Source organism: Pyxicephalus adspersus, chromosome 4 (genome assembly GCF_032062135.1).
Source record: "Pyxicephalus adspersus chromosome 4, UCB_Pads_2.0, whole genome shotgun sequence".
Classification (NCBI taxonomy): Eukaryota; Metazoa; Chordata; class Amphibia; order Anura; family Pyxicephalidae; genus Pyxicephalus; species Pyxicephalus adspersus.
In genome coordinates this window covers 34,156,465-34,183,605 of record NC_092861.1, presented here as the reverse complement: position 1 = coordinate 34,183,605, position 27,141 = coordinate 34,156,465, and the positions used below count along the sequence as shown (strand labels likewise).

Below are 27,141 nucleotides of genomic sequence, written 5' to 3'. Positions count from 1 at the left end.
CCCTTCTTCAAACCATGTCAGAGCAGAAAGTCTGAGCAGTAAATCAAGGCTTAAATAATAATTAAAAGTTACCTCAATTTTTTAAATGGAAGAAGGGAGCTAAAATGGCTATGGGTGGCAAATAAACATTATTTATGGGTAGCAAAAACAACATTATGACTTGTTACATCTAATTTTTAAAGATTCTAAAATGTATGATACAAATAAGGTTTCAGTGAAACAATGATACCAACCTTTTGGCCATTGAGGCCTGAGTTCCGGAAGATTCCACGAATAGAAGTATTGTTGGTACTTTTATCCAGCTGGAAAATCTGCTTTAGGAATTTATTGGTAGAAGAGTGGATCATATGAATAAAATCTGTACTCAGTAAGTCACGGTTCTTGTCCAGAAATCCTAAATCATAAAAATATAAAACATTATACATACATAAAACTGTGATTGTGCATTAGTCCTAAAGCAAGATCTTTGGCCCTGATTTATTAAAGTTCTCAAAGCCTCGAGAGAATACACTTTAACCAGTGAAGCTGAGTGATCCAGCAAACCTTGAATGGATCTGGTCCAGGATTGAAAAACATTTGCTAACAAATAGCTAACAAATTGCTTGAATTTAGGAAATCCATTCCAGGTTTGCTCAATTACTCAGCTCCACTGATGAAAGTGTATTCTCTCCAGCCTTGGAGAACTTTAATAATTCAGGGTCTATAAGAGAAATGAATTTCATAAGTACAACATTGTCAATGTTGCCTGTAACATGCGTGTTCAGTAAGAGAGAGCATTGAAAAAACTTTTCTTGAGGATATTTTTATTTTGAGTTATTACTTGTTTTGCTGTGTTATGGTTTGTGACTTGCAATATTTTCTCTAGTCAAAAAGGGTAATGGGTCTGGGTAGGTTGTGTAGGTAGGATAGTTGGATAGGGATAGTGTGTGTTGATAATTCTGAATTAGAAGAGTAGTGCAAAACTGCATTTCCGTAACAAAGCAACTCTTTTTGAAAGCTGAATCGTAATATATTGATTAATAATTATCAGCAAAACAGCACCATAGATCTTAGTTTGCATATTATCATAGCTCTGCTCAATAATGGTTTTAATAATAAATGGTTTTAAACAGCAGACAAAGATATAAAGAATGCGGTGGTGACCATAAAAAAATGTTACTTAAACACTATCAACAGCTTTGATTATCCTTTTTATAATACTCACCTTCTGTTTCATAATAAACAAGTCCAGCAAAATGGTTTATTCCAAACTTTGTGTCATGCACACTTTTAGAGGCAATGTAAATGTTACTTTTGCCATGTATGCTATTGAGTTTGGTCAGCATGGTAGCATCTGTTCCCTATAATAAAAACAAATAAAAAAAACAAATTGTTAAATACTACTACTACTTTAATGTACAGAACTTTGCTTGCATTTGCCTGCATTGTTTAGAGAATAACAAAGATCTAGTAGTGATGTTAGTAGTCATGATGTCACTTGGTCTAGAAAAAGGCATGTAATGGAAACTGAAAAGTATTATTTAATAATTATTCCATTAGCATGTTGATGGTTTATGTTCATGTTCATGTTGATTTAGGCTCTGTACATTATTGATGTAAGGAGCTTGATGAATAAGGTCTGCATTAGTAATGTGTGAGGTTTACCTGAAATTATTATTCTTTTATTCTTCTCATTTTATGCTATAAATTAAAAACACATTTACGGTCTTCGCTGTCTGTGGAGATTCTCATTTATGCAGCTCAAGTTATATCGAGTAATAGTTAGTTTTATTTAACTGGACTTTTTTCTGTTTTAGTAAAAACACATTGTTGCTTATCCAATGAGCTTCAGTAAGACTACATTCTTTTTTTTGGAAGATTCCTGTTAGATCCCTACCTGGGGAAATTTGCTCTCTTCATCAATAAGAGAGATGATGTTCATTGGCCGCAGTGCAATGATATCCAATGTGCGTTGGTTGTCAGAGTAATCCAAGATTTGCCACTGTATCTGCTCTGCAGAATATTCATCTTGCTCCATCTTAAATATGTGACGCACAAAAAACTGCTGTAGATGCTCATTGGCAAAATTGATGCAGAGCTGCTCAAAGCTGAAAAGAAAAGGAGAAGTAAAAGAGAAGGACAGACTAAAGTATAAATCACAGATGTTTATTATTGCACATTTTTGTTTAATCCTTCAGAAAAGTTCTAATAACACATCGTATACCAAACGTGGGAAAAAATAAGTGAATGATTTAGGAAGTAATTTTTTAGATGAAGGTCTGATATAATTTTCAGTATATGTCTAGTAATGCAATCCTAAACTTAATGTTTTTGTAAACTTTTGTAAAATTTTAACTGAGTTGAATGTAGGTTTATGCACTCAAAAGCAAGGGTAAGTTAAATCAGTTACCTGCTTATTGCTGACTGCATAAAATGAAATGAGCTTAATGAAAGGGGAGACCTCTTAATTGGGTCCAGCCAGAATGAAGACATAATAATACAGAATCAATCTGTCTGATGTAACAGGGCAATCGGTAGCTTAACAGCCAGTTATTATTGTACTTTCTGCTGGCCATTGCCCAAATTTTTTTAAAACATTTTCTTTTTTAAAAGTACCTGTTTGTATTAAAATGTTCAAAACCAAAGATGTCCAGTAATCCAATAGACCTGCGTTCATTTTGCACTTCTTTGTCCAGCGGCGTAAAAATAGCCTCATTGATCTTGTTCACTATCCACATGAACATTCGGCCATAAATGCCCTTTAATAGAAGACATAAACAAGATAGTTTGTTATGTGAATGTTTGCTATTTTGTCCTTTTCACTCAAAAATGTTGTTTAGGGACATCTTTGCAACCTCTTTGAAATGCTATTTTATTACATTCCATATAATTGGAAAAATAAAAACAACTTTGTGATTATAAAATACAAAGGAGTAGAATAGAATTACAGTACAATGTGATTTATGTAGTCTTATTCTTCCCCAGGATTCAAAATACTTTACCATTTGTTGGTTAAAATTTGTTGAATGATAGATGAACCTTAGAAAGGGTCTGCCTGTGAAATAATTTCTTCTTTCTAGTTAATAGTTCCCAACAAAATCTTTTAAATTTGGATTTACCATTTTCCCCTTATGTTACCTTGTTGAATAATTTCACGTCTGACCTTATAGTCTTAACCTACATACAGTTACCTAGGAAATCCTAGCACACAAGAGTCTTGATGCTACTTAAATACTATAATACTGTGATTTAGTCTATAAACTTTAGTTAAACCCATTAGAGAGATTTAAGCTGTGATCAAGAGCCAGTCAGATCACCAACTGCTTGATGTGTTTTTTAATGTCACACATTTCTAGTTGGTTAACTTATCATTATGTCTTTTCACTATAAGGCTTAGGAACAAATTGTCAATTGCTCTGTGGTAAACACAAACAAATAATGCAAAATATTTGGTTTCCAATAAAATTCCCATTAGTCAGAAATATGAAACGTGAGAAAACCCAGAGTTCATCTTCCTTCGCTACACTGTTTAATATACCATGCATGTCATATCTAACGTGATGCAGAATCACAACATATGTAAAGAATTATAAGTTCAAATAGAATAAATCCAGCCCTCAGGTAGTCTATAACTGAAGCAATATATATTTCAGTAATTTTCTAGCATGACGTAAAATGATGCTCAATGTTATTACCTTTGTAAAAGCATCTCTGCCATCAGATGCCTGGGAACATGTCAGAGGCATGGAAACACTTTCTCCTCGCACTATAAGGGTGTGTTTGATAAGGCAATCTCTTAGTTCCATTGCATTCACCTAAATTACAACAGAAAAACTGGCATTAAATGTACGCTACAGTTGACATTCAAAAATCCGGCCTTCAATAACCCGGATCCTTCAGTTTTCCAGCATATATTTGGGAACACATTTTCAAATTTACACATTGTTTTCTGGAGGCACTGTTTATGTTTTGATGGTGCTGTACTCCAGAATCAGCTGTTAGGTCGTACTTTTCCTCCATAAATTGAAGCTGTTCCTGTTGCTGAGGATGCTGTTACTGTCAGTCATGAAGATGATTATCCTGACAGCCTATCTCCTATTTAGCTTCTTTGCGAAGGTACAGTTATGATTAAAATTCAGAGGCACTATTTTGTGTAGTTGAGCTAAAATTCTGTAAAAATGTTTTATTTAGTTGGTGAACATTAAATTGTCATTTGCTTTTCATTCAGTGTCAATTCATTTAGTGTTATTTAATTTTAATATGTACAGCATATATACCCTTCAAAAATCTTGAATTTTCAAAGATCTGGCGCACCTCAGGTCCGGAGGTTGCCGGATTTTTGAACTTGTACTGCATATGCATTTTTGTACATTAGTGCAGCAATAATAAGCAGGAAGCAGTTCCTACACATGTAGAAAGCAAAAAATGCCTTAATGTACATAAGTCACAAAATGTTATAATATTACAAAATATAGATCAAATTTTTTTTTTAAGTGGCCATAATCCATTTGACAATATAACCAACCACCATTTCCCTTTTATTGCCCCTGGTATAAAACTCCATATTAATAATTAATTTATTTCAAAGGAAATCATCCCAAGCAAAATTATATCCTTCTATAACAGGATTTTGAATTATTTTTAATAAAAAATCCCACAAAAGCCCAAAATAACTTTCCAGTTAACCTGAAATCTTCCTATATCATATGCACTAACCTACAAAATGGATAGCAGATCTTGTTTGTGATATTTTGAATTTTAGGTCCCGATTTTTATTCACTTATTGCTTGCCAGACCAAACAGGCCACTAATAAAAAAAAAGTGATGGCAACTATGTCAGCATTGTAATTGCAATTAATGATGCCAGGGCAGCAAAGAAATGGGAGATAGACCAAATATGTTGAGAATTACCTCAAGCATTGCAGCTACAGTAGACAAGTGGATGGACTCACAGACATTACACCCATCAAGATTGCCGTACATTGCACCTAATTGTTACAAAAGGACAATGACTACATTCAGTAAAACAAAAACTAAAGCAGTACATAAAAAAAATAATTCAACAAAGATACCAAAATTGAATTGTATTAAGCAGAAAAAATTATATATACCAGCAATTCTACAGCCTGAAGGAGGACAATCTGTGGAATATCACAGTATCTAAGATTACTTTTTTATTTTGGATTGGGTTTTTTTGTATATAACAAAGCAATATATAAACAGTAAAAAAAGAGCAATACCTTTAAAAACTGAAAAAACCTTAGAAAGAAACTCAGGTTCTCTTCCAACAATTATGCACCAATGAATATGGAAAGCAGGAATTGCATGCCCTTTGTCTTAAATTCTACAGCATAACCCAAAATTATTTCAGTTTGGATTACACATTTCTTTTAAATATTTGGTGTATTTAAAACATTATAAAGTATCTAGAGTTCAGTATAAAAGAGATTCCTGCATATTCTGTGATCTATCCAATAAATTCTGTATGTAAGGTATATATATGTTCCCTTGGTTTGAAATACCACTTAAGGTAGGTATCACTGCAAGAATTAGGAGTCTATTTATGAAGCAGTGAATCTTACATTGACTGAAACATTCACTTGTGGAAAAACCTCCAGGTCCATGTGCCTCAATAGCAGTAATTGATTTTCCACCAGGGCATGTTTCAGTGAATGCCAGAATCAATGTTTTATAAAAAATTAAACCTTAGTGTTTTGTGCAAAACTATTCTGTAGGAGAATCCCATTGCCGGTCACTACAAAGGAGCACAGTTGGACAGTTTGTAATAGCTTGTATGGGTTCAAGTAGACCTATTTGTATTTTATTACAACTTTAGACAATGAGAGAAAATAAAACAAGCTATGTTTTCTAATAATTGACATGATGCACTACCAAAAACTTTTTATCTTGCTAACTTCCCTTTAAAATATGAAGTGCCTCATTGTATAAATATATAAAAGAAATAAGGATGCCAGAGTTATAACAGTCATGTTTTAACAGTCATAGAGAATGCAGTCTTTACATTTTGTTACTGATAATTGTAAAAGACTCAAATATTTGACACGTTATTTTTTCAAAGTACTTGCATTCTGAGCAGAGTATATTTTCTTTTTTATTATTTTTTGATAAAAATCACTACATTTTGCATGTCTGCAGCTATAGTGTTGAAGGGCTTTTTGTTTAGTTCAAGTGTGTTTTGCATACCCATACATACAATGTCAAGTAATGTAAGCCTGTTTGAAGCTGTTTAAATGTAGATCAGAAAAAGGTCAGCTGTAGATCACCTGTAAAATTGAGTTTTGATTGATTTCAGAATTTTCTCAAACAGGTGTCACACCTATGCTATCAAAACAAGCCCTAAGCCTGCTTTTTTCTGTTTTAGAAATTAATCTTTGTGATTTTATAATATGTCATATATTTTACATTTCAGATATCAGCATAAAGAATATAACATTTACATCACTAAAAAACATAATTCACATAACATACTTTGGAATTCCACATTGCCCAAGTGAAGAATAGCTGCCAGCAGTTTATTTATGTCAGACTGATCTTGCTCTGAGAAAAGAAGAATCTTCATAGCAGAACGGACCTCAGCGTAGTCCCTGGTATCGTTTCGTCCCTCACAATTTATGCAGTTACCCTAAAGTAGGAAATTTAAACAATAATTACCAACAAAAGAGTTAAGTGCTGTCTGTGATCCTTTATGGTTTTGCACTAAGGCTACCTACACACATAGAATTTTTGTCACTGTAAACAATTTTTCATGATTTTTTCCAATGACAGATAGTGACAAATTAACAAACAAGCGCTATACACAAAGCACCCGCTCTGTTCAATGAAGATGAAAGGGGGATCAGCCTTGGCGTTGGGTGACTGCTGTACCCTTGGTATTTTAAAGGTTTTTCCTTTCTCCTAAAGCAGAACTAAACCGAAAGATAAAAAAAATCACATTTACCTTTAATCCCACAGATCCCTTGGTTGCGTTATACTTTACCTCAATCGGGCCCTGCACCATCCAGGAATTCTTTTTTTTTTCTGGTGCAGGGGTAAAGCCAGGTGCCGCTATCTTCAGTCTTCGTCCTTCTTCTGGCTACGTCACTTGTTCTTACATTGCACACTTGTGGGATCAGGTGACTTAGCCTGCTGTACAGGGGAAAAAAAAGAGATCCTATCTCACTGCCCATGCATGAGATTGGTATCTCTTTCCCTTCAGTATAGGAAACTGCCCCGAGATCAGGCAGAAGGAGAAGCCAGGAGCCTCCTGACGTAGGTATCCGGCGTGAGGTAAGTATCCAGGGAGGCTCTGCACACCAATAAAATGTTGCATTTAAAAAAAAGAATATTTTTACTTTATATAAAAGGGTTTTCTAACCTTTAATGTAATGTTAAAACTTTGAGTTTAGGTCCTCTTTAAGCATTTTAAAGTTTCATTTAATAATCAAAACATTATTGCCTTCTATAGAGTGGTCAGGGTGGAAAAAAAATGATACTCCACAGGGACATTAGGGATTTTTTGCCCCACAGGAAAAAATGTTCCTTAATGTGTGTGTGTTGTGCAGATTCATTTTTGTTTGTAATTTCTATTCTATTTCTGCAATATAGCAATGTGTTACATTGAATGAGGTATACCACATTACTGGAGGTGAAGCTGTATGATCCAATAATATTGAAGTTTTTTCCTGTGTGTGTTACACAATTACAATTTTTCTAGAACAGCACACTGTGTGCTGTGGTGTTTGACTGCACATTACAGTACCCTGCACCACAGAACTTTGTTTTTTTTAGCAACTTTCTGTACATGCAGCTTTTACAATATGTACATGCATGCCATAACTGAATGAACTGATTTACGTCATAATTATTGAGATAACACATCATGTAAATAAAGTATTCAAGCAAATTATTGACATTACCACAGTCAGGTACTTGTAGTCTGAACAACCGCCAAGGTTTAGCTGCTTCTTTTGTTCCGAACTCATGCCAAGTAACATGCAATAAAATATATGGTAGTTTCTCTCTCCTGTAGCCTGATAAATAAGAATGAGGGCAATTAAAATTACTATATACAATAAAACTTTTTTCCTGCACATAGTTGTGCTTAAGAGTGAGCCAAATTAGCATATACTTTTAACATATGTATAATTGGGCCAACCTCATTCTAGAAAGACTTTGCAACAAAACAACACCACTATGTTTATGACACTTCAGTTTCTATTATTTAAAACAATAAATGTACACAAAAGGGAATCTGACATTTCCTTGTGGTAATCAGTTACTGCTATTGAAGCACCTTGACCATCAGGGAATGTTTAAGCAAATGTCAGTTTCCTTACTTTAGAAATAGAGCCCTAAATATTGGATGGATTTATTAGAAAACAAAGTATTGGAGAAGCTGGGCAAAAGGCACCCTCCAGTGAAATAGTATTTTTATTTACATGGTCTTCAATAGAATCTAATGATATGGTCTCCTCAAGTAAATTATACAAATACTGATTCATCCTAAATCTCAAATTTGAATATTGTTTGGCATGCCAATTGTCGTCACACAACACTACTCTGAACTGTAAAGAGGGGCATGCATGTTTGTGCCATGCCCAAAAATACACATAGTTTTACGAGTTATCACAGTGAGGGGTTCTAGATATTAGATGGCAGTCTAAAGGCATTTAATGACACCAACACTTGCTTGCTACCATCTCCATTCAGTTTCCTGCTACCATGTTGGCAATATAGATATAGTGGTGCCAAAACATCTGATTTTCCAATCTTAGATTAACTGGCAAACATTTCTGTATTACGGAATTCAAACAGATGATTTCCTTATTTTTATGTTTATTATCAGTATGTAAAAAAAGCACAAAACACTAGAAATTTACATCAATAATTTAGAACTGGGGGATTGAAAAGAAAACTTGAAAGAAAGAAAGTTGATCTAAATATGCAAAGCATAGCCATGCAAAAAATGTAACCGAGAGAATGGTAAATGATCTATCAAAACACTGATGCCTCAATCATTTATATTCACTGGAGAAACTTAGGAAAACACAAAAGAAACAACTATACAAAGTAAGAAGTTGTCAAAAATAAATTGTAAAATGTGTGTGATCAGACAAATCAGAAAGATTTATTACACTATGGTATGGTCCTCTATGGTAGCAGTAAATTGAAAACGTCTAAACGGACATACCTGCCTACACACACGTGACTTTTCCAGGAGAAATTGGTCGATACGAGCTCCCTCGATCATGTTGTCCTTGGAGAAGTGAATTTCTATGTATTTACCAAAACGGCTAGAGTTGTCATTCCTGATGGTCTTTGCATTTCCAAAGGCTGAAATGTAAAAAAAAACAAAGGTAATGAAAGTTCAACCTACAAAAAAAATCTCTTTTGAGGCCTACAAAAGTGATAAAAAGGAAAACTATAATACATATTTGCTTATTGCTCTAAAGCTTGCCCTCTAGAGTGTCCATAACCTTAAACCCAGTATTTATAACAGCACACTGAGCAACACACTGGCGACATCATCTCAAAAAGAAATATGTTGCTTCCAGCGTGAACCCCCTTAAGCATTTACTTACTCTGACACATTTTACCCTGATCAGGCATCTTCTATGTGCTAGTTATTGAAGTTAGCTCCAAACTGTGTCTGGAATCACTTGTGCTGTATGTTGTGCTTTTAGAGCAGGGACATCTGGGTACACATATCACAATTTATTCACTCTGCTTACCTTCCATGATAGGATTAGCCTCTAAAATTTGCTGCTCTATCCAGGAATGTTGTCCAGTTGATGATGCCAAGAACTGCAACATTAACTTTGTGCTCTCAGTCTTCCCTGCTCCAGATTCTCCACTGAAATGAAAATCATGCAAATGGATAGAAACAGTAAAAAAAACAAAAATTAAGAAGCCACTATTCATCAATGCTTTTGATAACTAAATTGCAACGTTCATGTTTATTACATAGTAACATAATCTGCAATTGTGCATGTTGTATTTTTTTTAGTTATTGGCTAAAAATTCTTAAAAACAAAATAGTGACCCAGCCTTGAAAAAGGGATGATTTTTTATTACGTCAGCGTCCATATGTAAGCATTGTTTATCGAATCACAAGGATGACCGATTTGTCAATATTTGCCTCCAGTGTACACTACATGTGGAACTCCTAGGTATGTTCTTCTGTTTTAAAAAGTTTGAAGATGATTTACTTCAGGATTTTAGAATCTTCACTTATTCAATCATGTGAACAGAAAGTAATTAATACCAGATGTCATTAATAATAATTAGTTCAACTAAATGTAGACAATAATGTAAAATAGGGCTAATTTATTCACCCAATCACCCAATTTTTTGTGGTTTGGGGTCAGTAACAGAGGGCATGTGTAGGCAACCAGACAAAAAGCATTTTCAGAAGGGGAGATAAGCAAAAGTATCCTACTTATTCCACTGACAGGTTTCCTGTAAAATAGAATTCAGCTAAAAAGTTACATTTTAGTGATTGGTTTAGTGTGTTGTCCTATGGGTTTAGTGTGTTTTTTTTATGATGGCAAGGTCTCTATGCCAAAATTTCCAACTTGAGTATTCTGTTGCACACACTTGAAGCATTTAGAGAATGTATTTTTACATCATTAGTACGAAACATTTCTTTCATTAGTAAATGACCCAATTCTATTCAGATTTGTAACAATGACTTGAACTAAATGACTGCTAAACAAGAAGTATTTCCTGTGATTGATCACATAGTTCTGGCATACCTAATTACACAGCACTGGTCAATTTTATTTCTCTGCATGTTGAAGAAACAGGTATCTGCCAAAGCAAAGATGTGTGGCGGAAGCTCCCCAATACGTTTATTTCTGTACTTTTGGATCTGCTCTGTGCCGTAGAAAGGAAGCTCTTCATATGGATTGACAGCTACCAAGATGGCTCCAGTGTATGTCTGAAACATAGAAAGTTAAAATTTTACCAGGAAATCTCCAAAATCTCCTCTCAACAAAAAAAAAAAGGGTTACGCAAAAAAATACCCAAAAAACAAAAAAAAAGCATCAATTCTAGTGTGCTCGCACAGAACTAGCATGCAGATAAAATAACCTTAGAATCAAGGCACTATCATTTCATTTGAGAGATAAGTGGAGTAAAAAAAAATTGAGCTGGATTGAATCATGTCAGGTCGACTAAGAAATGGCACCAGATTTGGAAATTCTGAGAAGGAATTCATATTTTTTATTGGCAGTACTGTGCCAGGTAATGTATGGCTCAGCCAATCATGGGCTTGTGCAGATTGGTATTATACCTGTCAATGATGGGTATAGTAGAGTTCACTCTGGGGGAAAACAGCAAACTAAAATATATGTAAATGTGTTTTATCAAGAGAAAAGAAACCATAACTTAGATTTTCTTGTCTTTATAAGTGAGTAAAATTACAAATGTGTAATTTATAAAGTTATTTTTAATTGTTGAACACTTTTACAGCTCTTCAAAGCATCACAGTACTGCTCCATGTTGTGTGTATCTAAGGAGTGTCAATACCTAGTAAGTAATAAGCCATTCTCTCTCACTGTTTTGTGTGCAAGTTAACACCCAGACTCCAAAGGTTTCCGTAATGAATGTACCCAAATAAGTATTATGATCATATCAGCTGTGTTCCAAGTTTAAATGATCTTTTTGATTGCTTTGTTTATATAGTCTGCTGACCTGTCAATGACAGGTATGATACAGCTCAGTCAATTCAGCTACTAGAAAATGACCACTAGCTAAATTCAGTAGTGGTAGAAATTGACTCTGATTGGAGCGATCCAACACCGTTACTTAGACTTACCAGACTTACTTTAATGGTGAAAAGTGGCAAAACAGGTGCATTCTCACATTTTGTAACTTGCATTAGAGAAATCGCATGTTTGTATACTAAAAGATGCAAAGACTGAAAAAAAGTATTCACAACAATACATATGAACCCAAGCTAATATTAAAGTAAAGAGTCCAAAGAGAGGAAAAAGGACCAACCCTTGAAACTCTGATTTGTTACTATCATGATGTAGATCAGTGGTGCCCACCGACTCCGGCCGATGCAACCCCTAGCGGGGTCAGTAGAAGGACCTCAGTTGGGGGGGGTGCACCGGCCAGACCGCGGACCATGTCTACCGTATGCATGGCAGGCTCAGGGCAGTGGGCGCATTGTGTCTCTGTCTCTGAGTGGGCGGGTTCTGGCATTATGACATCACTCTGGGAAAAGTTTCTTCCCCTTTGAGTAACACACGGCTCTCCGCGCATGTGTGGTCTGGAGTCCGTAAATTTATTGGTCCATGACGTCCAAAAGGTTGGGGACCACTGATATAGATCATTCTGCATATACCAAAGAAATCTATCATAGTGAAAATGTGCAAACCTATTGCTATGTATCTCTGTAGCTGTCCATGCATATAAAAATGATTGAATTTCAAGTGTCAAAAAATAGCGCTGAAAGGAGCTTATCATATCATCTGTTTTCCAAATACCATATACAGTCTTTCCCCACATCGGAAAACCAGAATCTCCAAGAATGCACCTTCTTTTTTGTGTCTAGTAATTCTAGATAAACATGTAATTTTTAGTTTGCTTACATAAATGTTTTTTTCCTTGTATCGGATGTGTAGGTTGTGGACAATACCAGCTTCATTAAGGTCACCCAGTCTGATCATGTCTTCCACTCCCTGGGCTGAGCTTGGGTGCATTGGATGGATGGTGTTAATGTTTCGTGCAGAGATCCAGTGTTCCTAAAACAGACAAAATCATATCCAATAGCATTTGGTTAATTTTTTGGGTTAAAGCTGAAAAAGCCAAAGCCTTTTTTTAAGGTTTAATAGATTTAAATAGGCGTAAATAAATTTAATAGGCTTAAAACATGGGTTACTATTGCTAAACTTTTGGCCATATGGTGTAGTATGTATAGTAAGTAGTATGGTATAGACTATCAAGGCCCAGTGATTTTTTATGATGCCATATTAGGGATCCAGACACACAGTGACTGCTCTTAACTCAGTACATACTGTCTTGGAAAGTTTACTCACTGCGTTTATTAGTTTGCTCTAAAAAGTCTGCAAGCAGCAGTCTGATTGTGTTCTACCCAGGGTAAAGTAATTGGATCCCTCAATAATTATAGTAGTATAATTCAGCATAAATCTGTTATAAAGTCCATGTACAGTAATTTATAGCAACCAAACACAGAAATGAAAGTACTAAAATACTGTGTAAAATTTTATTGGATGATATGGGTAACTGAATATTAGTTTCTTTGGCCTTACCCTGAAACACAACAACCTTGAATGGCTGTGTGCTTGTTAGGCTTCACTTACTTGTACTATGTTCATAAATAAAAGTTCACAAAGTCAACTATGTAAATCATGCCATGTAAAGTAAGTTCAATTAACTAGTTAGATTTTACCCCAATTAATTGTATTACCGAGAAAAGGGAGTAAAAAGTGAATCAAACATCCTAGTAAAAATATGCTGCTGTTAATTTTTACAAACCACAGCTCAATAAATAATAACACAGACACAGAGAAAGTAAAATGGGTAAATACCTAAAGTCAACTAAACAAGGACAGTGGGTAGTTTTGAATATGAGACAGTGAGATGGGTTAAGCTAGGTACACACTCCCAATAATTATTGTTAGAAAACGAACGATTACGACCAATCAACAATTATGAACAATTATATTTGAATGATCGTATTTTGCACAATTCTGTACATGCTGTAACGATATAAAAGTTTAAATATAAGACACCAATAGTGTACACATGCTAGATTCGATCGTTCAAACGATGCAGGGAGTGACATGAAAAAGACATAGTGTATTGCAGAAACATGCACGATCACTGCACGACCGTACACACGATAGATAGTGAACGTTCGTCAGCCAATCAGATCCGCCGTGATAATCGTTCATTTCCAACGACAATCCTTGTTTGTCGGCGTCGTTGGTCAGTCGTTCACCTTTTTTGTGAACGATTGTAGCCGATCGGTTGTTCGTCGTTCGTTTCCAACGATAATTATTGGAAGTGTGTACGCAGCTTTAGTATACTATTTACTATTTTACTGGGAAGCCTACAATGAATGATTCATACTGGCCTGTTTATAGGAGGCACTGACAGCCTTTTCAACTGAGGCCATAGGGTGGCTGATCTGAGATTAGTTTGGATTTGTAGACTGCTACCAAGAGACTAGGACAAAAAACATTATTTGAGGACAAAAAGCTGGACAAATAACACTGTAAAGAAGAAGCATGCAATTAGCAGCCAGTAAAGTAACCCCCAATCAGATATTAGACCTTACAGCAAATTATAGACGTGTAAAACATTAAACCAAACAAGATAAGGTTATTCAATGAGTGCAGGTAAATGATATGTATGAAATGTTTTACATTACTCAGACAACTGAAAGAAAATCTGTAACACCCAGAACAAATCTAGAAAAAGCAGTAAGTCAAGCTTTCTTCCATTGTCTTCTACTTTAAAGGAATTCTGACTATATAAAACTGAAATGTATAGAACGTCACTGGTATGCTTTTAAAAATATAATTTACTTGGTTGTGTGTAGGTCACTGCTTCCTAAGTCACCATCCAACGGCATTAGGTACAGTGACAAAAAGTATTTTACATATTGTACAATAGTGAGGAGATACAATAGTGCAATATTACTATAATACAATAATGCAATAGTACATTGACCACTAAGTAGCACTAGACAGAGTTTATCCTATTATTAGGTTATTTGGGACTTGTTGATATGCCAAAATTGATGTGAAAAAGTCCATAGGTAAACATCCAAATATAGGGATTGCAGCCTTTCTATATAGATTTAACCCAACGCGTTTCACCAGAGAGCCTGGCTTTCTCAGGGGTAAGTAAGGGCTTGTAAAGTGTAAGATGTACCAGGATTTGCAAAGGGAGACTACCACCCATGTTGCCCTCTGCAATATCAAACACACATATGCAATATCAAACACACATATACACCCTCTGCTGCATATATTTATCAGTTAAGCACTATGTTGCATTTAAAGGCAGTTCATGCTGTTACTATATCTGGTTTTCTGGAGTAGGCAAAACTTTATAAACTCTCCATTTACTCCTTGAACCTAAGTGAATGACCTACCTGCCCAAAATACTTTTAAAGTTATAGTGAAGACAGAATAACTGTTATGCAGGTATGTTCTCAGTCAGCGCCTCAGAAAACACTAAAGCCACTCAATTAATGAGAGCCAAGCAACTAGAATTTTTAGAAGGAGAGAATAGTAAAAGCAGTCTGCATTTTTTTAGTATATGTCCCTATATAAAAGGGGTCAAACTATGTTAACACTGCTTATTACTTGAGATGAAGAATTTAAAAATGATTTTGTATTCTCCCAGCTTACTGTACAACATTGTCACATATCCTTGAATGGCAAACATAAACACTATATATAATATTTTTTAGCTAAGGTATTAATGGAAGCCCCTATACTTTCTTCCTAAAAAAAAATACAATGCCACAAGTGCACTTAATACTTATACTAAGAAAAATTATTAACATTAAAATATTACCTAAAGAATAGAATAAAAAGCAAACAAGAAGTCATATGTATAAAACATGAGTATTTTAAAAACTGGATTAGTTTAAAACGTTTTTTTTTTACTTAAGAGAGAGTATTGAATAATAGTGTTACCTTTCGGAGAATAACCATTGCTTGTCAGTATTTTGTATGTGTTTTATTTTCTGGAAGTAAAATAATAAATATATGAGATGTGCTGATACAGATAAGCAATTAAAAAATGTTATTTCTTTGTAAAAGTACAACACTTTCTATGCAGAATATATCGATTTATAGATTATGTATTCAATTCACACACATAATTTCAACAATAATAATACACACATAATTACAACAATATTACAATAGATAAACAATGGGATGGTTTACAGGTAAATATGGTTTTTTCCACACTATACCAGCCATGTACCATAGGCCATGAATCACAATGACACATACATATTCATCATGGATGACATTTAGATCAATAAAGCTGATTGAACTGAACACCAATGAAATTAAAATCTGGCTTGAATTAGAGTAGCAACTTAGAGGCCATGTTTAAACTGATAGTAGCTATTGATTTTCACGTCCCATGAAGGTGCCAATGCTTATTGCTGGAGAAAGAACCTTTCAGTGGAGGAGAGGCTCGTCAAGTGACTACATTTTTTCTTTATTCATTAGAAGAGTGCCCTGTTTGCTCCAGTACAATGAAAGGATTTATAAATGTGCAGTGCCTACTTTCTTCCTCATTTAAACAGTACAATTGCTGTATAGTCATACAGATGCTTTTTTAATGCATTACTAAGTGTTCCTTTATGAGCTAGTATATTTAAGTGCATGGGCTCATGTCACCCATATACCAGAAGGGTGGGGGGGAATAGTTCTTTAAGTTTCATCCAAATGGTTGAACGACTGTAGTGATCTACTACATAATAAAGGCTGTTTAATTGCAAGCAAGTACGTTGTTAATGAAAAGTCTTATTGAAATGTTTCTGTTTGGTGTTTGCCCTATGGGAAATATAAAATTAAGTGATTACTATTTGTGCATTGCAATCCAAAGTAGCATAATGTCCACTGAGCATGATTCTATCTGAGACATCTGCCCATGAACAGATAACATTAGTTTTGTGTTTTTCCTTTAATTTTATTAAAAGTAATTTTTTTTTTTTACATGATTGTGTGTTTCAAACAATTTTTATATTCATTATATCTACTAGACCCCTATTCGGACATATTTCTGTAAAATACAGGTCTACAATTTAAAAAAAAAATTTCATGAAAACCTGTAACACTTTTGGTACAGAAATCTAGACCTCAGTGTAACACCCAGGTGGTTAATAAATCAGGCCCATTGTCTACATGTTTTTTGTTAATATTCTACAGGTAATGTTTCCTCTAGTATAGCTAATTTATTAATTCAGCTATAAAAATTTAAATTTAATAAAGTGTACATGTGTCTTAACAAACAGTAAAATGGCATTAGAAACTTGCCTTTTCTTTAAAACATTTGGCATTATATATTTGGTTTACATTCTTACCTTATATAGGTATAGATATCATACACCATATGCCTTTCTTCTTGTATTTGTTATACCAAGTTAATTTAATAATAATTTAAAAAATCTAAAGCAGGTAAAGGCAGGTAAAGAAATAAAAAAAACGAATGCAGCTCTGCAATAATATTTACATAAAATAATGTATTTTATTTACATTCCAGAAGTATAAGTAAGAGTCCTCATAGCAGGACTTTGCAATTCCTTACACAAATGCAGAAATTGTCCAACTAGCATCTAAAATTGGCATTTCTAACCTTATTATTGTTTCAGAGAAAACTTGGGGCAGTATTTTCTGAACAATTCCCATATCTGTATATTCTGACTACTATCACCACAGTAAGTCCAAAGTTATCTCAAATATACAATTTTACCTTGCCGAAAGTTCAACTGTTAATGCTTAGGAGATATAGCACATTCCTACCTCTATTTCCCTATTACTGTGCGCTAAGAACCTACTGATAACCACAAAGATGAGCACATAAAGATAAGGAGTCTTATGAAACAGAAAAGATTATGATTTATTAGTTGCTAAGGGCTACATAGATTATCATACGTAAACACTCTATGTTCCTTTTTTTAGGAGTTTTTATATTATTTCAAACCTTTGTACTGAAAATGTATACTTATATTGAAATAAAATAATATTTAAATCATTATTTAAACTTCTCTCTGTTTAATGTTGTGTCGACTATATGAGTTGTTATTACCTTTATAGGGTTCTGTCTTGAACGTTATCTCCACCCCTGATGACATCAGTTATGGAGAAATGCGTGGGGCAGGGTTCAATATGTTGACATCATTAATGGAATATGGCTTTTACTGAATGTTTTTGTTGCGTGCTGTTGTTTATACAGTTATAGTACTTTAATGTGGAGTTTTTTAAATACATAACAGTCTATATCTCCTTTTTTCAAGGAATATGGTAATCTTTTTTTAACAGCAATCACTTAAATGGTTTTTTGGAATATAACCACAGGAGATCTCAACTAAGATGAATGAAGTAAGATCGTCTGGTGCTCCAGGAGGAGTTATTATTTCCTTAAAATTGAAGCACACCTTTACAGTTACTTTGTTTGAACACTCCATCAAGTCATTGAGTGCATGAGCATGTTGAATAAGGATTACTGAAGTGTAAGAAGAATATATATTGCAATGAAAAATATATGTTGGAGAACTGGTTTTCATTTATTCATTTCATCTGAGTTGTTGACTTTAAGCATTATGGAACTAGTTTTAGCTGTTTAATTGTAGCACCACTCTGTACTTATCTTTAAATTAGTTATATTTTGTTAACTAAGTTTTTATACAACTAGTCTTGCAGGTTACTTTTAGTTAGGAGTATATATCATTTCCCTTTTTAGCAGCAGGCCTATTTCCCCCCCAACCAAGACAATAAGCTGCCTTAAAAACTTTTAGGGTACAGCAGGGAAACAAGAGACGATTTACATCAGAAACAACAGGCAGAGTTCTGTCCCATGGGAGAAATTACCAAGAATAATTTACCAACAGAGTAGTAGAATGTTGTGTATGAAAATCTTTAGGATATCTCAGTGTTTGTATGGAAAACTGATAAACCACACGGCCACAAGTTTTATTATCACATTTACAGTGTGGTCAAAAGTATATCCACATAAAAAGTAAGTGGACCTCGTGTAAATTATGTTTTGTTTTTTTTTGCATATTTCAACAAGTACACAATAGATTTTCATTAAGACAAGGCTTACAGATAAAGATGGTAATGTAATGTATACAAAGAAATTGCAGATAGCTTTATTCTTTCACCTTTGTGGCATTAGTTTGCAGAAAGCTGTTTTCTGTATTAAAAATGATCATACCCCTCTGCACAAAACCATATCTGTAAAGACTTGGCTTTACAAATCTGGTGTGGAGATTCTCCAGTGACTCAAATTTGCAGCCAGGTCACCGGAATCTAATCTCACAAATGCATTGTTGGCTGAATGGGTACACAAGCTATGAAACTGCTATCGCTAGACGCTATCTGGTCATATTCACTCAATTCTTTTTTACTGATTATGCTAGCTTGCTAGAGAGGAACCTTGGACTGCGGAAATCCAAGAGAAATGTAACTTAAACCTAAAAAACTAATTGAATTGCATTTTTACGGATGAACAAATACTATATTAACCTAATGGGAGTTAGTTAATGTTTTCACTGGGTAACCGGTATCCCCTGTGCTAGTTAGGCCTGATCATGTTAGTTTACTAGGTAACAATAGAATACGTATAACTTTCAATGTTCAACACTATTATGCGACACATAAGGCCTCCTTTTGTGAAAACACAACTTGAAGCATTCCAGTTAAAAGGTCAGGGGCATATTATAGTTTAAACCATATAAAAGGGTTGATACAGAAGAAATATCTTACTGTCATGCCGCTTGTTGCTCTTATCACTTAGGTGTGGTAATTGACTTCTGTTCTATGAATGCTGTTGCCAACTCATCCAAATCCTTAGTTAAAAAAAATGTACCCTGTGTTTCTGTATAAAAGGCAGGAATTAATATGTAGGTGTAACTTGTTGCGTAGTTGTGTGTTAAAATAACATATTCAGCAGGCAGAGACATTGTAACTAGTAATCTAATGCACCTACATAACATAAGCATACGGAGAAAGACATACTGAACAGTAAAACACCTTAGGAAATCTGTGTTGTTGTCTACATTCATCAAAGTTAAAGATGTGGAGTTACAAAATATACCAAAATACATTTCCTATAAATAAGGTATGTTTACCTATCGCTAAGAAAAAGACTCTTTTCTATGTTATATACAGTTGGCCTTTACCTTCTGTGTGCTTCTAGTCCAAGATTCCCAGGAAAGGGAGTTACATGTCACTGCTCACTGTCTCTCTTATTGGTGGACTTTACCCCTACTGGCAGGCTAATCCCTGTTCCTTGCTACATTTACATAGCCATAAATTAATGGCTGTTAACTATTTAAGCTGTGTAACATAATTAGTCATGTTTTCGAAAAATGAAACTAAGTTGAAATGTATTCATCTAATGTATGAATGTACTTTTCATTACCTAATTAAAATTAGTTTTTCAAGGTAAAAAAAACAAAAGACTTATTTGTAAGTAGGTCTACATTTTCATATTGTACCAGTAGCTTACAGTATTGCATAATTGAAAGTTGGCTGTCATGATATTAAAATAGCCACTTAATTACCCCTGCATGCAATTGTTATGCACAGAAATGATGTATAGGGTTTCCCAAAGTTCCCTAAAATCCACAGAGAACAAAAGGTAAATAAAAAGGCCCAGATTTCCCTTCTAGCCCCTTAGTGTAAGTAAAGTTATACCTTTTATTAAAGAATTTAAATTCTCCCCTTGAGGAGAAGATTTGCTTTTTCATTTTCTGAAAAGAAAGTTAAAGGGACAGCTCCACAGTGGAGCAGACTGCAAAACATCTGCAAATATGGACTTTACATTTTTCCTACTCTATCCAAAACTAAATAAATGATATATATTAAGTTCTTGTTCCATGCAAATGTAAAATGCATAGAAGCCATAAATATTTAATATGTATGCTTGTCTGTGATGACAAGTAAGCCAGTAGAAAATACTGTAGTCTTCCACTGACAATATATCCAACTCATCCAATATTATGATACAATTGCTGTTTATATAGGGCCCAGATTTACTATATAACTATAATAAATAAGTCCTGGATCTAGCTGAGAAATTATACTGAATTATTTTGGCCAAAAGGCAAATGTGCAAAAACTAAGAGTCCTCCTATGAAGTGGTAAAAGAGGAGCGAAAAAAGAAAATCTGAGACATCTAAGAATGACAGAAAAATGAGGTAGGCTAATACCAAGAGAATATGATTTTGGGACCTATAAAACTCTGCAATTGTCAATGGTTTGTCAGTATCATAGAGGTATCACAAGAAGGTGGATAAAAACATCAAATGTAACGTTATATGTTTTTATGTATGTTTTTAAATTAAACGAATGTAGCAGTAACTTATATTGTTCTACCACTAGGTGTCTCAATATGGTAATACTAAAGTTGTAGTGTTTTTTCTATCCATGGTGAAATACATCTAATATGTAGAAATTAGGCCTGATTTATTGAAACTAGGCCTGATTTATTAAAACTCTCCTACACTTTCATCAGTGAATCTGGGTGATCCAGCAAACCTGATATGAATCTGGTCCAGGATTAAAAACATTTGCTAACAAAGAGCAAATGACTTTTAAGAAATACATTCCGGTTTGCTAAGATAGTCTATCTTCTCCAGTCTTGGGGAGCTTTAATAAATCAGGCCCATTATGTCCGTATGTAATACTATGCGGGTCAGCAGTCATAAGCAAAAGTAACTATATAAATTGGATCTTGGTAGGTATGGATCTGTTTAAGGGCAAGGTTGGTTTGTTTAGGTCAAAGGCCTAAACATTGCATAGTAGCAATTTGTTTGAAAATGAATTTATTATTTAAAAATTTTTTTCCCCAAAAAGAAAAAAAAAACAAAAAAATAGTATTACTGTAACTTCTTTAAAAGTATTATCTGCAATAAGACATTTATTTGTTATTTAAAGAATTTCCACTGGGTTGCAATATTGCCATACAAATGTATTGCAGAACAAATAGTGTTCCCACAATGTTTCTCGTTGGGCTAAAAAAGCACGGCATTTTATTTATTTTTTTTACTACATGCTCTCAACTTTTCCTTGCTGTCTCATGCCAAAACTACTGGTTCTCTCTCTGTGCTTATTTTCACAATACAGCAACTAATTGTTCTGTTGTTCAGAATAGGAACTGGTATTGCTACAAACAATTTTTAATGAAGTATACACAGGACAAAGAAGAGCTCAAAATGGAGAAAAAAGTTTAATATACATTTTAACAGGTATAAAATGATGTTGGGGATAGTGCAAAGCGTCCAAGAGAAGATGGGATTAACAGGTATCCCTGGCAAATATCACAGCTAGGCGATGATGTGGCAAGTAGATCGTAAGGCTGGAAAATGTTGTTTCATTGTTTTTTTTGCCATATGGTCAATAGTATGCAGGTCTTTCCAAGTGAGGAACATGTTCACTTAAGTGTGCTGCTCATTTGATCTTGGGAATACCATCTTTACCGCTGACAGCAATCTAGTGCCCTCTATGATATTGTGCTTTGGGACATCCTGGGGCACAAATAGATTTTATCACCATTTAGTTTTTTGGATATTTGCATATGCTATCCTGCTATCAAAAATCTCCTGAAGAAGCAGTTGATTCCACGAAACAAAACGTGTCAGGAATAACAAAATTAAACATTTTTTATAGCATTTTAGTTTATTATGTATTATGTGTGATGTTTGAGGCCATTCATTTAGCCAATTTTTTATGAATTTGAATGGAGTGGTCAACATTGTTTTTCTATATGAAAGAAAAATATATAACATTTTTTTTGCCAGTAATTCCCTGCTAAGGTCTACTATTACTTTGTTTGGGGATATTGCATTCCTTTGACATTTAGGATACAAAAAATTGTTTGACATATGGTATTGTTTGACATTGTGTTTCACATATGGTCTACTGGTATGTCTATATTTGACTATTAATTTGGTGAAATTAAGTTTAAATTTATCTGGATTTTCTATTCTTGAAATGTATATGTTTAACTTACTAAACACTGCTATTTTATGTAAAGGTTTACTAAAAGAGAATCATTCATTTTTCACATAATCCAAAAAAATGCTTACCATAGCTCAGCTTCATAGTGACATCAGTATTATAACAATTTCAGACTGACAAACTGTAAATGAAACAAAGGAAACTTAATTGAGCAAAATGCCATTTTAATGTACTTTAATGTACTTTATACCTAATGTACTTTTATTTTAAGATTGCAAATACTTTAGGCAACTGGTAAATAGTTAGATTGTTTTATATTTACCAACCAAAACTGGATACAATCTACAAACAAATTGATATCAATTAAAAATATCAATTTACCTTTACCTAGCAAAAACTTAGCTTACATTTTTCCTTTTCCTTTATAGTTTACATTACTCCCTCAGTTTACTTTTCTTTGTATCTGCATCTTTTTTTTTTTTAAGGGGGTTACTAGACTAGGAAATTCAATAATAAAGACATTTAACACCATCACTTGTAAAGAAATTCAATTTAATTGTTTTGTTTTATTTTATTGTTATCTGTATTCAAAGTATAACAAAACAAAAAATGTGTTGATGTAGGATTGTATATTGGATATGATGGAAAAAAGGTGAAATATTTTATTATAAAGAATTTAGTAGATGATTGGCTGAAAAAAGGCAGTTTGTTTCACAAGTGTTCTTTGCCTACCGTTGCAACATTTCATTCCCATTTGCATTTTGGCAGTTCATTCAAATGGGTGCTTTCAGTCATAAAATGATGCTATAAAGTCAGGAAGCCAGACCATTCTACATGTATTAGTAAACTTCATATCTAGGCAAACCCGTGCCCCCAGCTCATCTATATTTCCCACCACCCACTAACCCATTCAGCATTCTTCATGTTCCCTAACTTCTAAAGCAAGAAATGTTTCACTAAATCCTCTTGTCTAGGTCCATTGATAGTGCAGTTTTCACTGCAGGGGATCTCTTATTATTATTAATATTAATATTATTGTTAATGATAATAATATTAATAACAACAGTTTTTTATATAGCGTCAACATATTACACAGCGCTGTATATTAAATAGGGGTTGCAAATGACAGACAGATACAGACAGTGACACAAAAGGAGAAGAGGACCCTGCCCGAAAGAGCTTACAATCCAAGAGGAGGGAGAAGTAGCACACAATAGGAGGGGACATATGTAGTGGTGAGAAGTAGTGAGGGTTTAGAGACAGAAGAAGACGGGTAGGCAAATTTAAAAAGATGGGTTTTGAGTGCTCTTTTAAATAAGCAGAAAGTAGGAGCAAGCCGAATAGGACGAGGAAAACCATTCTATAGAGTTGGGGCAACTCTAAAAAAAAGTCCTGGAGCCGTGCGTGCGATGAGGTTATGAGTGAGGAAGTCATTAGTAGGTCATTGGAGGAGCGAAGAAATTTTTCAATCAGGTTAGAAAGGTAAGTGGAACAAGAACTGTGGAGAGATTTGAAGGCAAAGCACTGGAGCTTGAATTTATCTCTCAGGTGAAATGGAAGCCAATGAAGAGAACTACAAAGAGAGGCCACAGAAGAGGAGCAGTGGGAAGGATGGAAAAGTCTGGCGGCAGCATTTATAATAGTAGATTGTAGAGGAGAGAGACGGGTTAGTGGAATACTCCTAATATGCGCAGCTTGTGCCATTTGGTCTCCTCCTGTCCCCCTCCACTAAAGTAAATCCTCTTCTGAATTGCTACAGTACCTTACCGCTGCTTATCACATGGCCATAAGGTAAGTAAAAATTAGTTTACCAATGGGTTAGACTTTTATTTTTTGGCCTGGGGATGGGAGAGAGAAGTGAGAGGGAGGTTATCAGTATCCCACATATAGATTAAAGATAAATAATTATAATAAATATTATTATTATTATTAATAATATTAAACAGGATTTATATAGCATCAACATATTATGCAGCGCTGTACATTAAACAGAGATTGCAAATGACAGACAGATACAGACAGTGATACAGGAGGAGAGGACCCTGCCTGGAAGAGCTTACAATCTAAAAAGGTGGCGGAGGTAACACACAATAAGAGGGGAGATATGTAGTAGTGGGATGTAGTGAGGGTTTAGGAGACAGAAGAAGATGGGTAGGCAAGTTTAAAAAAATGGGTTTTGCTCTTAAATGAGCAGAATGTAGGAGCAAGCCGAATAGGATGAGGAAGACCATTCCAGAGAGTTAGGGCAGCTCTAGAAAAGTCTTGTAACCGTGCGTGTGATGAGGTTATGAGTGATGAAATCAGTAGTAGGTCAGTGGAGGAGCGAAGAGAGCGGCTAGGGGAATATTTTTTTACCAGGTCAGAAAGGTAAGTGGGACAAGAACTGTGGAGGGATTTGAAGGCAAAGCACAGGAGCTTGAATTATACAGAACATTTAGGTGATTTCCACTCTCAGGCTACCTAAAATATTTGAAACAGGATTTGCAATTTTCTTTCTTGCCTTTCTTTTTCCTCTATGCTTTTTAGACTCTAAATACACATGCACTGTTTAATCTCACCTTGTATATTCAAGTCTAAAGGACATCAGATTCTGTCAGGTTATCCATTACATTTCTTCACAAGCTTCAAGTGGCACTCTTCAGTTTATATTTGTTATGTTAATAATAGATCCCAAAGAATTATCATCTATACCTTTAAACAAATTTTAGCAGGCTTCCTCATGCTTGCTAGAGATATAATAGATAAAATAGCCCATACCCCCACCCCTCCAACACTGACAGCCTGGCACACTAGGTATTTAAGTACTTCCCATGGCCTCCTATCGGTTTGCATGCCATTCATAATTAGAGCAGTGCTCTCAAGATGGGTTTCCACAGAATGGAGCATTGCTTCCAATGTACTAATGCCTGATTGACAAAAGGTTCTATGATTCCTATAGGTGAAGGAAGTTTCTATATAAATCCTACAAAGGTAGATGTGTTTCCAAAGCCCAAAAACAGGGTTTAGTCTTAAGTATTAAAAAACACCAAGGGCTCTAAAATGATTCCTCAAAACATATTTCCTCCACGTGTCCATGTGTTTCAATGGCAGTAATTAATTTCCAGGATGGAATGGAGATTCCCTGTTTTATGAATAGAGACCTAAATAAGCTATATAAATAATTACACCACAGCTAAGTAAACTATACCAAAGCCCATTCAAGGACAGGCTCCTTTTGCTAGTCTACTGTATAAAGAAAACATTTTTTTAATTTTCTGGTAAAACTTTTCTACAGTAAAGTCCAAGCTACATAAATAATGCTTATGCATAAAAAACTAAATAAACATTGTAACATGTGTAAAGTATAGAAAATCGTTACTTACCGAAGCATATGTATATTAGATAAATGACTGAAAAGAAAATTGATCTTTGTAAATACGAGGCAGACACTTGTAGAATTCCATTGATGCATCTGTGGGATGCAGTAACTACAGCGGATAACGGAGGCTTCTTTGCGCTGGAACTGAAAACAGGTCAATGTTTCCTGCCAGGCAATCCCATTATGTTCTGACATTCTTACTTCCTCCCCCCCTCCCTATGTCTGCTAGAAAGGGATTAACGGCTGTATTGACATGAGACATTGTGAAATATTTAATTAACACTGCAGTCTAAATATATTTATTAGTATAATTAGTATTATTAGCATATAAGTATGCTGGCGTATATGTAAAGCTATGCATGATGAAATATAAGTTCCTTTAAACTCTTATTTGACATTTAGGCAGTCCACACGCAAGGATGTAATGCAGGTGATTAAAATGATGTTACAAGTGTAACTGTTCTGATAATTCTGATAAACAAAACCACCTTACAATAATGTATGACAAGACACACATCCAGTGTAATGCTTTTCTTTATTCTAATAGCAAATGTTTATTAGTTACAAATTTCTAACCAACAATAAAATATATTGATCCAAACAGTGGAACACAGGGATGTGTTGGTATCTTCACTATAAAAATTACAGTAGGCATCTAGAAATCTGATAAATTATGGGTACCACAAGACTATTCATGCAAGAAATATTACTCAAGATTTGGGATCAGTAAAACAAACATCCAAAAGAAAGCTAGTAAAATATAGCCTTCACTTATCTGATTTAGTAAAGTTTTCTAAATATTACCCCTTCAGAGTGGGACACATACTAAAATACTTAGCCCTACTGTGTGCAGTGCAGCCCTGTACAGGACCCAGCTGTTGAGATCTTGACCACAAAGCTAAAAGTAAGAATTCTGGAAATGGATAAACTGGGGTTGTGGATTATGATTAAACGATAACTTTACTAAAGGTATTCACTTTTCTAAAGTTCTACAGTCACTTTCCTTTACGATACATTTTTCCCAGGGTCCTACCAACTTTTTAATGCCATCAGCAAAAAATGTTTTTGGTTTCGTAGCCACTGATTCGCTGCTGCTTTCACATCATCACCACC

General features: G+C 34.5%; 1 protein-coding gene and 1 long non-coding RNA gene across 2 annotated transcripts in view; both read right to left on the bottom strand.

The window, feature by feature from the left end:
• MYO7B (myosin VIIB) overlaps positions 1-12,727 on the bottom strand; it is a 37,090-nt gene extending 24,363 nt beyond the window's left edge. Inside the window, exons 1-12 of the mRNA XM_072407834.1 lie at positions 12,579-12,727; positions 10,734-10,918; positions 9,711-9,832; positions 9,170-9,312; positions 7,896-8,009; positions 6,469-6,622; positions 4,891-4,967; positions 3,675-3,794; positions 2,596-2,738; positions 1,877-2,087; positions 1,205-1,340; positions 234-394 (exon numbers count right to left, since the gene is read on the bottom strand). Of these exons, the coding sequence (XP_072263935.1) occupies positions 234-394; positions 1,205-1,340; positions 1,877-2,087; positions 2,596-2,738; positions 3,675-3,794; positions 4,891-4,967; positions 6,469-6,622; positions 7,896-8,009; positions 9,170-9,312; positions 9,711-9,832; positions 10,734-10,918; positions 12,579-12,689 (1,677 nt within the window). The 5' untranslated portion in view covers positions 12,690-12,727. The remainder of the gene's footprint in view (positions 1-233; positions 395-1,204; positions 1,341-1,876; positions 2,088-2,595; positions 2,739-3,674; positions 3,795-4,890; positions 4,968-6,468; positions 6,623-7,895; positions 8,010-9,169; positions 9,313-9,710; positions 9,833-10,733; positions 10,919-12,578) is intronic.
• A 1,249-nt stretch (positions 12,728-13,976) lies between these two features.
• Positions 13,977-26,187, bottom strand: LOC140328323 (uncharacterized). Its single transcript, XR_011920269.1, has 4 exons — positions 26,033-26,187; positions 22,799-22,851; positions 15,663-15,712; positions 13,977-14,178 (listed from the first exon to the last, which is right to left on the bottom strand). It is a non-coding gene; the product is annotated as an uncharacterized lncRNA (long non-coding RNA).
• Between the last annotated feature and the right edge of the window lie 954 nt (positions 26,188-27,141).